The following is a 12005-nucleotide window of genomic DNA, read 5'->3' on the forward strand; positions in this document are numbered from 1 at the left end:
TGACCTCTCAGTATCAGACCATGCTGGTTTTCAACCTAGATATTGGCTATCAACTTTCCCTCTTTTTTTTGTTTTTTTGGGTTTGTCTTCCATGTTTTGGGTAAGCTTATTGTTGCATTGATGGCCAAATGTTGGATTAAAACCTAAAACTGCTGCCATATTGCTTTACTAGGATCTCTACAATTACATTTTGATACAACGCCACTGTAACACATGCAGACTCAGTAACCATAGTCTGTCTTTGTAGAAATGTGACCATAGTATAACAGAACCTCATGTTATCCGAGTTTATATTTCACAGACAATGTTACACTGAAAGCTTCGTCTGATTCAACAAAGTCAAGCAATTGATATATTATATAAATGTAATATTTAGGAATTATAGTTGCAAGCTGAATACTTGGCGGCATAGGATGTAATCTGCGGATTTAGCTTTCAATTAATTTAGAAACAACCTTTGAGCCGTAACTCTAGCTTGTCAAGTTGAAAGCTGATGCAATTCTTACCAAGTCTAGCAGGCCGGTGTCCTTACCTGGTAATCAGCTTGTGCCAACCACAGTGGGAGGCAGCAAGCAGAGACCCGAGATACCTTTAAAATGATCCAATTCAGGAGTAACTAACAACTAAGCCGGTCACTGCCCCCTGAGTTTATTTAACTTTAAAAGTTTTGATTTCTGCATGAAATGTTGCCTAAAAATCTACTAAAAAACTGAACTTAGATTTTTTTAATGCACACAGAAACAGAATACTTTCCAGATGGTAATTTATCCTGTGTTATTTCAAGATGTCTCATAATTGTGTTTTGGAGAAAAAGAAAGAATGTTTGGGGGGAATTACCAGTATTTGAATACAGTAATTAAAATTTCACAAACATAATCCCTTACACTTAATTTAGAGACAGGCTTTTTTTCTATTCTAATGAGAGCATGAGTTTATTTTTCAATTAGTTTTTTTTGTAAAATGCTTTAAGTTGACCTTATAAGATGCCTCTGCACAACATATTCTGAATATCTTAATGTAAGAATAAATTGCATGTTCTGCACTCATTTCATAAATAATACAGGACTAATTTTCATACAGGATCTCTGCTCCCCCAAACAAAATCATAGTTGTCTATTTTTAGGTACAGGGTTTTAATTGGCATGAGAATTCCAATGAAAAACAGTGAAGTGCGAGTTGAAGATGGCAGAATAAACAGTGTGGGATTTCTAAAATAAATAAATATTAGAGCCATAGAATGGATCATATATGTTAATATTAAAAATAAATTAAAAGAGAATATTGTCTTGTACCTTTTCACAGCATTTCATCAGACTTTCAAATTTAAGACTATGTTTGTGTTAGGGAAGGTTAAAAATTTTAATGAACCTTCTGTTTTATTCTTATTGTTTCACATCAAAACATGGATCCCATTAAAATATGTTAACCCCAGTGTTCGGCAGCGGGGCTGCCGATAGTGTGTGAATTTGTGTGTGCATGGATGCACATGATTGTGACTATAAAGCACTTTCTGCCTTCTAAGAAGGTAGAAAAGCACTATACAAATATACGCTACTTACCATTTATGTCAATAGGACGAATTAAGACTTCATGTACAGTATTTTGTCAGCGAGATCCATTTTTAAAAAAATTGTATAAAAAAAGTATTTGCCCCTTTCCATTTAGACTTTTTTCATATGTTTCACACTTAAATGATTGGGTTAATTAAACAAAGGAGAGCATTATACAAATGATGACAAAATAACATTACACAAAGATAACACAGAATAAATGAATCCTCTAAACCTAAAATTACATTTAGATTAAGGTAGAACAAACAGGTTCTGGTAAAATAATATCAATTTGGAAAAATAGTGGAGTCAGTGCAATGAGCTTGGGTCAAAATGTTGTAAGAAAATATTAGGACTAGTTAAAAATATGAACTTTCATAATAATAACAACTATCAAAAGAAGAAATATATAGACAGAAGAAATATTAGGGTTTTGGAATGGTTTACAGGTAAATTTTACACCTAAATCCTAAAATGTGTATAAGCTTAAAAGTTTTCTTTTAAAAAAAATCATTATTTTTAAGATGTAAAGCATGTTTATTCAACCAAATTATTTACATGTCTTTTTTTAATGGGACTGTAGAAAACAGCACACAAGCAGCAATTATTATTCTAAAGAAATCTTTGGAATTGATTTGAATTCTGACCTTAAAATGTCTTCACTGAAAAGACATAAATAATAAAATTCATCATAAACCCACAGCAATTCTTAATTTACAGCCAGCCAATAAAGTTGAAAGTACTGTTCCTCTTCAAGCTCATTAGTGGCTCATGAAGTTCAAGCTCATTGTTTTTAAGCAACAGATTTTTGCTCTTAATAGCTAGTTAAGTTTATCGCAAAATTCTAAATTCCCCTACGTTTAGCAGATATCAACTAAAAAATGACCATTAACTATAGTTTCTTATAACTTTTCACCATCCTTTTTGTTTTGTCTTTTTTTAATGGTTTGGTTCTATTACTTTCTCTCACGCCTGTCCACTGGGTTAATCCTGGATCAGAGATTTTTACCCTTGTGGCTCCTAATAAATCATTCAAACCACATGCGTGTCCGGTTGAAGTGATTGGAGCTGCTCTGTGGTGAAACAGGCTCTGCTATCTTGTCGTTCGGTGATGTCTGGGATGTGACAAGCTGCCAACTCATATGGTGCTGAGCTTGAGTCATGCATCTCTGGTCTGCCCGCGTCTACAGGCTCAGGCCCCTCCAACCCAGCCTTGTCATGTGCCTCAGTCCTCCCATGTTCACCCCCATCTCCTCTTTAGGCCTCATTTGGACCATTAGGGCCAGGACAGGAGAAGCGTCATTCATGTGCGCACACCCCACTTCTTTCCTCTCTATCATTTGTTGTCATCTTTTTCATGGTGATTCTCTTACACTCCGCTGTGTTGCTGTTCACATGCGAACAACTAGTCTGAACTTGTTCAAGAGGGGTTCTGTGTCTTTGCCTAACAGGTGGGAAAAGGCTTGAAACTTCCCACCCTGCACTTGTTGTTGCTGTTGGACTCTTTCGTATCCGATTGCTGGTCTTTGTTATCATCAGCATCTCTCATGGGATGGTTCTTTGGCAAAATTTGGCACTAGACTCTTGGAGTCACTCAGATTTCATGTAATCCCATTTTCGAACAGGTAAAGGTCAAAGCAAGAATATGAATAAATGGGAGATATCAACCTAGTCACTGTGATATCACTTACAAAGGTTTCTGTTATTTTGCAACAATCGACAGGCAGGTGTTCATAGCCTACCACGCAGCATTGTAACTAAACATGACCAGACGAGTTCATTTCCTCTCTGGCATAACAAGTACAGGTACCCTATATCTTTACATATTTTAGGATTAGTCACTTGATATGGAGTGACATTCTCCAAACAAGGAAATCAGTAAAAATTCCTGTAAAATGCAACTTTAGTACAGAGACTTGACACTTTTTTTGTTCACATAATTTGTGTGGAAATGGCCAGAAATCAGAGCGTTCCATAACTTTCCAAAATTGGGGTATGGAAAGGGGTGTGTTGATGTGGATAAATCATGAAGGGATGAGGAGGGCTGGAGGAAGGGCAGATGAATGGGAGAGCTATAGGATAGAGGGGGAGAAGCAGGACCATTAGTACACTGTCTGACATGGTTGGGGATTCCGCCTGGAGCCAAACCTTCTGAAGGGGGTCTCTGTATGGCTCTCCCTTGATCTCACACACACGACAGTCACATTCAAAACTACATGTACAGTTATGGGTTCATGCACGCTTCAGTGCTCAGAGCTGTACAAGCGGGCATGTGTGAATACGAATTCGCAGCTCAGCTGCCATGACCAATCCAATAGGATTTTCATGCTGCGTTTAAAATAAAAAATGACTCTCTATTTCTTTTCCTTGGAACTTCGTGCTTTTCCCGTCCTAATTCTGCTGCTCTGCACATCGAATTATGTGACACAGCATCCTACAATGCTTTCTATTTTTCTCATGGCAAATGGTATCTTTTATATAGCTTTTTTTGTAACTGTCATAGGCAGGGCAGACAGAAAGTGTGTCCCATGTGTTCCCTTTACCTTGAAAGCTTCACCTCTTTTACGGGAAAAAGCCCCACTCTGATCATCTTTTTATCTTTTGTAATAAAAAATACACTCCTAGTGGTATTTTACCTATGATTGTGCTTTTCTTTTCTCTTTTTTTTTGAGCCAAAATCAAAAACCAGTGTCGTTTTCTAGGACATAGTTTTTGCAGAGCGGCAGCAGTTCATTAGAAATTTGCCTGAGTTGTGGGCGGGACTGTAGGGACAGAGTACGCCTGCCCTCATTTCCCAATATCCCATTATTTAACACTCTCTTCCGCTTTTAAGGGCCCTCACAGCCCTAACCTAACATTAGTGCTGGAATAAAAATGGTAAGCAATATTGGAGCTCTCCAGCTGTGCAGCTTTGAGCCAGATGCCAGCTCAGATGAAGAAAAGGAAGACACACATGGATCTGTTTGTCTGCAAGTGAATGCACTGAGCTTGTGGCCTGCCGACTGTAGCACCTACGCTTCTGCTGCAGACTTTTTCCAATGGTACTTTTTTGTTTGTACCTGATTTACGATTTCATTAAATAAATACTCACAAATGCAGTTTTGATTTTATTTCTATATATGTGTCCTTCATCGTGAGAAAAACGCTACAAGTACATGCTAAACCCACCAAAAACATGATTTTCATCTGAGTGGGTCTTTTATGTGAGACCCAGTGTAGGAATGCCAGTGCATCGATCATTCACACAAAGTCAAAAACTGGATCACACTGGCAGTTTCCCCCTGCTTTAAGCAAGAGAACTGACATTTAAAAAACTGTGTGAGATAGAAAAAAAAAGATATAGCACAAAATAAACTGAATTGCAAATGCACGGGGATCAAGTGAGTCCTGTGTAGGAGAGATGTAGGGATACAGTGGGCAGGGGGTTGTGTGGTGGGACCATCAGGGAGATGATGGAGACAGCTGGACATGGCCCTTTTAATCTGCCCACTGCAGGCTTTCCTTCTAAACAGCAGGACCAACACCAAGGTTGTGACAGCCAGACAACAGCAGGGATCCACCGCTCTTTCACTGCAGACAACACTACTGTCTGTATATCTGAGTGTGTGTTTGTGAGACAGTAAATGTGTTTGAAAAGTCAGAAAATCTTGCAGACAATTTCAAGCACATTATGCAAAAATATGGTGGAAAAATCTAGAAAAAATGTCATGAAAATACATTAAACTTTAACACCTTTTTTAGATGAAACCTTCACTTTTCTCTTTTATTTTGACCTATTGTTGTCTAGTACCGTAAGACTTCTTAAAAATATGAACTCAAACTCACAGAAATTCCTAACAACAGCTTAAGTGTTTTTGGCAGAGTGTTCCCAGAGGTCAGCTTCCCCTCTGGGTGTTTATTTACTACAAGAGTGCCTGCAACTTCTCATATAGCCAGAGTGCAAGCAAAGTTTTGCAAATGTCTTCATGAAATTTATAATAGAAGAAAAAACACGTCTTTAGTTAACTGTACATTAATATGACATTAAGAGTTGCAAATGTGTTTCTATCAGTTTATAGTAATCCGCTTCTAAATGAACCAAGACAAAAATAATAAGGCATGAAGTGTTCTTTAAAAAATACACACACAAAAACAAACAAATATTGTTATTTTTGGGATTACAAGATTCATGTATTTGTCATTGTCAGTAAGGCATGGACATCGAAATTGTGTTTGGAGCATCAACAGTCACATTTACTGAAACCATGATGGTGCAAAATGGCTTTTTACCCTAAATTTAATATGCAAACATTTACAAATAAAAAGGAAATTATGCTTTTTGTTCGTCAATATAGAATAGTCATGTGAAAAAATTAAAAGTCCTCCACTTAAAGTCCAATTTGGCACAAAAAAAAGTGTATTTATGCTGTACATGTTTGTATAGGCTGCAGTATGAAAATCAAACTTATGGTAGATGAAGTACTGCTGCAATAATTTAAAGGTTGAATCTACTGAATATAAAACATAATCAGTGATAAACACTGGGAAAGAATTCCTTCAGATTTTTTCTGAAATGATTCTCACTGAATACAGTGATCTCATATGTGTCGCTGCCTCATGAATCACTGGCTGTGTCAGCGTGCCCCACAGTCAAATTCTTTCAGACAGGCCAGCAGGCTCTTGGGGCCCGGGGACCCAGAGATGTTGATGGGAACACCATTTAATTGGGGTAATCGGCACACTTTTAGGGACCTGCTTATTAAGAGAAAACCCTCACACACATACTTTCATGCCTTACCAAAGACAGACAGACAAGCAAAGTGACAGCTCTGCTTCAAACCCAGCTCTTTCACCCACTTCTCTGCACTCAGAACTCAGGAAACAAGGGATGCGGTGGATGACCCTGAATGTGTGAGCTTGTGCGTGTATCTGCATAAGACTGACATCTTTGTAACACTAACAATGTTTAACAATATTTAAATGCGTCAGTGATATGGGTTCTTCGCCTCAGGGTGGAAGTGGGGGGTAATAGGTAAGGTGGTGCTGGCAAAAATACTGAGCTTGAAGACACTTTTCCCAAAAGTGAATTGGGAAATTTTCCCCTTTGTGGTTTAATCTATTGTTGTTGTTTTTTAGATTAAAGTCTCCTTTTATTAAATTTCTCCAAAGCATTGGTTAGGTTGCCTAAATTCCAGCTAAGTGTGCTTGTAAGCTTATGTCAAACAACAACAGCTTATTTTACTGTCTGAGGCAACAATGACTGAGATGGTTTTATCTGGCTCATCATGCATTAAATGTTGTCATAAGACAGGGATGTGGGGATTAGATGGCCCCCTCTTTTAACCCCCTAAACCTTCCTGAACAGACACACACACACAAACAGCCTTTCATCGCATGTGGTTTGATACTTCAAGTTCATTGTCTCTCCTCATTTTATAAAAAAACGTCTAAAAAGGCAAAAAGAATATTAAAAGTAACAATAATAATGCAAGGAGATTGAGAAAAGTAAGCCACCTTCATGTTCTTCACATCAAGTTCACTGCAAAAACTGGCCCCCATGAAATAAGTCAAAGATTCTTTAAAATAAAAGAAACTTTCTCATTCGGGTTATTTTTCTTGTAAGGCACAAAACAAGATACATTTTCTTAAAACAAGAGTCTTTTTTTACTTTCTTAAAGAACCATTTTGATGAAAATTGTGTTTTGGATGGTTTTAACATGTTTTTGTGGCATTTTTCTCATGATGGACTATATCTGTTAGGAAAATTCAACTTAATGTTATTCAAATTGTGGTGAATCTGGAGCAGACGCAAAAATGCTGTCGCTCCATTCTGACGCATCCACTTGCAACAAAATATATCCACGATCCTCTTTGTTGTCCTTATCTAAGATGGCTTCAAACTGTCCAGCTGGATAAATTCAATATTCCTATTTTTGTTTCACCAGTAATGCTAGGTTGGGGGTGTGAGGGGCTATAAGCTAGCGGGAGAGCACAAAAACGGATGGATGATGGGAATGGTGGCAGGCTTACTTTGTGCCAACATTCCTGCCCACAACTCAGGGGCAAATTTCTAATGGACTATTCTGTTCTGCAGAAACTGTCCTTTAAAATGACAGTGTTTTATGATTTTTTTTTAGCCTAAAAATGAAAATCATATTTAAAAGATCACTGGGAAACACCTTTGCAACAGATCAAAAGATGATCTGAGTGGGAATTTGAGATTGAGTTTTTGCAGAGTGACAAGTTGTCGTCACAAAGTCATATTTTGATTTGATCTTACTAAGCATTCATTTCTAAGTTTTTCATGAATAAAATCACCTCAGCTCTTTAACTGTTTATCCTTTTTTTTGTTTTTCTTTCCCGTTTTCTCCCTCCTCTTTTGCCCTCATCCCCACACTCTTCCTGTCATAAAAATCCACATTGAGAACTTTGGAATCCACTCCTGTGATTCTTGCTTCCTGTTCTCACCAGCTCACGGTGAGACAAAAGGTCCTTTATTGCATGCCCTGTTTTCTGGTGGTCTTACATGTAGAGATGTTGCTCCAGCCTGACTGAGGGTCAATACATATTGTTTATGAAAAACAAAAGGATGATGACGTGATGCCATGTCTAGACTCCATGCAAATGAACAAGCTTGGTGAAAACTCCTGGCTTGTGTACAGTATTTGTTTTAAAGCTAAGTGAAAACACATATCAAACTAGCCACAGCGAGCACACGCGTGTGCACGCTGTGGCAGATGAAGTGGGAATGATTATGGTAATGATAATAATGACGGCTGTCATCACTGTCTCCTCCACCATGGTAAAAATTAATCTGAGTTAACGGTAATCCACGTCTCCTCATTAGATTACTGGTGTGGGGAGGGCACACTCACAGGCCATCTGTACATCATTAACAGAGTCTCAGTGACAGCTCTGTCCTCTGCTCCAAACTTCCTCCAACATCTCCACTGTCCCTCCTACTCTGTCTGGATCCCTGTCTATCCATCTGATGCTGCACCACTGCCACACATCTTGCTCTTTCTCCTTTCTTGTAATTATTCAGCATGTCAGTCTTGATGTGTCACATCCACAAAGCTGGAGATGGAAAAGATTTGAAAATCTCACTGATCTAAGACTATTGCTCTGTCCTGCAATAGCTTCTTTTTTCTGGCCACAAGTTCAAGCTCTGCCTTTTTATTGATAATAGTAATCTAGTAATCTATTTTTACTATATCTGTTAGATCTACGGAGACTTTTACCCCAGAAGCTTCATTTGTTTCCCTTCCTTTATTCAACCTGCACCACAAGTCAAACCAAAGGAAGACGTTCTGTAAAGGAACAACTTATAGTATAAAAGAGTTTTAATCAACCTAAACACAAGTTTAAGCAAGTGACATTTATTTTACCCACCCAAACAGCTTTTAAACTGCTCAACACAAAAGGGGCAAAAATGTTAAGGCAAACAATTACATTTAAACCTTTAGCATCAGTCTCATTTTCTTATGTCACTACAAGAAGTGCAGACAGGCAGGCGGAAGAGCTAAATAATTATGCAGGTTTTAAAGGCATTCAGAAGGCCATTTTTACTTGTGTTTGAAAAAAGAAATAACATATAGATTTAATAAGATTACTGCACTAATGTTTTTATAATGACTCACAAATTATAGTTGCAGATATGTGTGAATAACATACTTTTGCTTTAATCATTCTTCGAAGTGATGGTTATTCTTTGCAGTATTTTTACATCCGCTTGTTCTTACATCCAATAGTTTTTTTGATAAGGAGTGACAAACTGATCTTTTTTGATTTATAAAAATATATAAAACTATATCATTCATATGTTTTATGTTGGTTTATCGTTAAAATTTGCATTTTCTTTCAGTTACTCTCAAAAGTACATTATAAAAAAGAAAATTATAAATGAGATTCAATATAAATCCACGAGGAGCAAATATGTTTTTAACTTTTATTTAACTTTTTAGATTTGGAATTAGAACTCAAACAACAGATTTTAGTTTTTGACTTTATCTACGAATGTAGAATAGAATGTTAACAATTTTTACATCTTCGGACAGAAATATACGAGATGGATAGATAAATACTTTGCTGATCCTGAGGGAAATTGCACATGTTCAGTATTTCTCTTCGAATTATTTAATGCAAACAAACACACCTGTGGGCTTTTTTGCTTCTTTTAAATAATAAAAGATTATCTATCCATAAAATCTTGACATTCATAAATATTTTACAATATTTTCTGAGACATGCCCAGCTTTCTTGTCCACATGAAAACGAGGGAGCAGCTAAAAGCACTCAGGAAGAGAGTCCTGCCGACTTTGGCCCAGAGTTTTCTGCATATCACATACATTTATTGAAAAGTGTCTGCAGATTAATTAGCAAATGTTTAATAAAAAAGAAAAAGGAAACAGGGCCATGATAAGGAACCACAAGGACCAAAAAGTAACATCACATCTCAGCTGTCAGCACTAAAGAGCAGATCAATTAACGTTGATTTGCTTTTTAGCAAATAGAGTGACAGCAGACTAAACAGAAATGTAATTAAACCCAAAAAGGTAAAGATGAGCAGAGAATGTGCAGCAAATGTCTGTAAGGCTCTCCATAATTGATAACATCTGCACCTTGGCGAGAGGCGTGTCTGCTCGGTTGTGTGTCCTGCTATGGGCAAACATTCTCCACAGTCTACTTATTTACATTCAGACACACTAACAGCACCAAAGTGCAGAAGCATATCAAGGAAGTGTTTCAAAACTAATAGCCAATCTTTTTGCTCGAGCTTAAAATCCTCTTACATCAGAGAATTGTCTTACACAGCACGAAGAGCTGCCACAGCTAAAGAAAAATCAAGTCCTGGAGCCTCAGGTGTGGTTTCACATCACTTGAACTTTTTTTTTTGTTTCTCAGGCACTCTCATCTCGACAGATGTGTTGGAGGAGGATCTCACCCGCTTTTACAGTGACAGCTGCCAAAGAAGAAGGTGCAGAAGCAGGAAAGTTCAGCTGCTTCTCCTGCAAGGCCTTCAGTCCCTGCAGAACTCCGCAGATTCTACTGCTAACTTCACAGGGAGCTCCTGACATTGTTTGGAGGTGGTGCTAGCAGTCTCTCAAGTGTGTAGGAGTCAGCTAGTGTGTTCACATGCACATATTGACAGATGGCTGTCATTGTGTGAGAGCTGGTTTGCACATTCATGTAATAGAGGCAGAACAACACAGCAAACATATGCAGTGGACAGCAGGACGCGCTGACTGGAACTAAAGGTGGTTACGTTGACAACACAAACACTTCATCGCTACATCAATTGCACGCACACTCTGTAGAGTATGGCAGCATGTCAGTCATGTGTGACTCATCTTAAGTAACAGCAGCTAAGCTTCTATTTCAATTTATGGATTTTGCCTGGCAGGAATCATGTGTATTTAGTGTCTGGGATTGAATCTTTAAAGGAAAGGACAGAACTAATGCCTGGAAAATACTGTAAGTTGGTGGTTAAGATGTCAGAATTGAGCTAAAAAAAAACTAAAAGCAGATAAACGGGGAAGTTGGCATGAGCATTTGTGGACACTATGTGCAGCTCTTTTTATTTATCCAAAGTTGTTTGTGTGTGTGCATGCGTAAGGGCCCACCACTTCGGCCCTGTGCAGCAGCCTAACCGTTCCTGACAGCCAATGGCTCATTAGAGCTGCTGTTCTGTGCTCCTACTTCATCCGCCTGCTCCTGGTTTCCTGGACCCAGCCCCCCAAAACAACGGCTGTGTGCGTGCATGTGCGTGTGTGTGTCAGCTGGCTGCGCTCAGGCCGGAGCCCGGCCAGGCACGGTGGGCAGTGGGGAAGAAAGAGGGGGAGTCAAGGCCTATTCATGGGCACAAAGACATAATTAACCAAATTGGCAAATGGTTCGAGAAGCCGCCTCCTGGATATTGTCTGCTAGTCTTTGGTTGCCAGGGCAACTCAAAATCTATGTCTATATTTTTTTGAGTTTTTGTGCAATGCATCCAATGTGTATTTCAAAAGTAAAAAATGATTATGAAGGACCATACACTGATGATGAATGATTGACACGCAGATTAACTGCAGCATCATGCTTCACTCAGTGACCCCACCAGGTGTCCAAAAACACAAAAAGACCAAATAATTTTGGTTTAGGACCTTCAATTACTATAACTATCTGACAGTTATTAAATTTCAAAGACCCACTTCCAATGAAAATTGTGTTTTTGCTGTTTTTAAAGCGTTCTTGTGGCATTTTTCTCTCAATGGAGGACATGTATATAGAAAATTATGCAAGAAATTGCGTTTCTGAGTATTTCTTTATTCAGATTGTTGTGAATCAGGAACGGATGAAAAAAATGCTTTTTGAAAAAGCTTGTAGCTGTGACGTAGGTACTGCAATTACCAGGCCACTAGCTGCACTCTATTCTGATGTATGTGCTTGTAGACGACTAGATCCATGTGCGACCTTCACTTTCCTTGTCTAAAC

The 12005-nt window shown here is 38.2% G+C and overlaps 1 protein-coding gene across 1 annotated transcript in view; it reads left to right on the forward strand.

Annotated features, from left to right (window-relative positions):
- mfsd3 (major facilitator superfamily domain containing 3) overlaps positions 1-11780 on the forward strand; it is a 34608-nt gene extending 22828 nt beyond the window's left edge. The window contains exon 6 of the mRNA XM_023958587.1: positions 10434-11780. Within this exon, the coding sequence (XP_023814355.1) occupies positions 10434-10625 (192 nt within the window). The 3' untranslated portion in view covers positions 10626-11780. The remainder of the gene's footprint in view (positions 1-10433) is intronic.
- Positions 11781-12005: the final 225 nt, after the last annotated feature.

This window comes from Oryzias latipes, chromosome 9 (assembly GCF_002234675.1).
Source record: "Oryzias latipes chromosome 9, ASM223467v1".
Lineage (NCBI taxonomy): Eukaryota > Metazoa > Chordata > Actinopteri > Beloniformes > Adrianichthyidae > Oryzias > Oryzias latipes.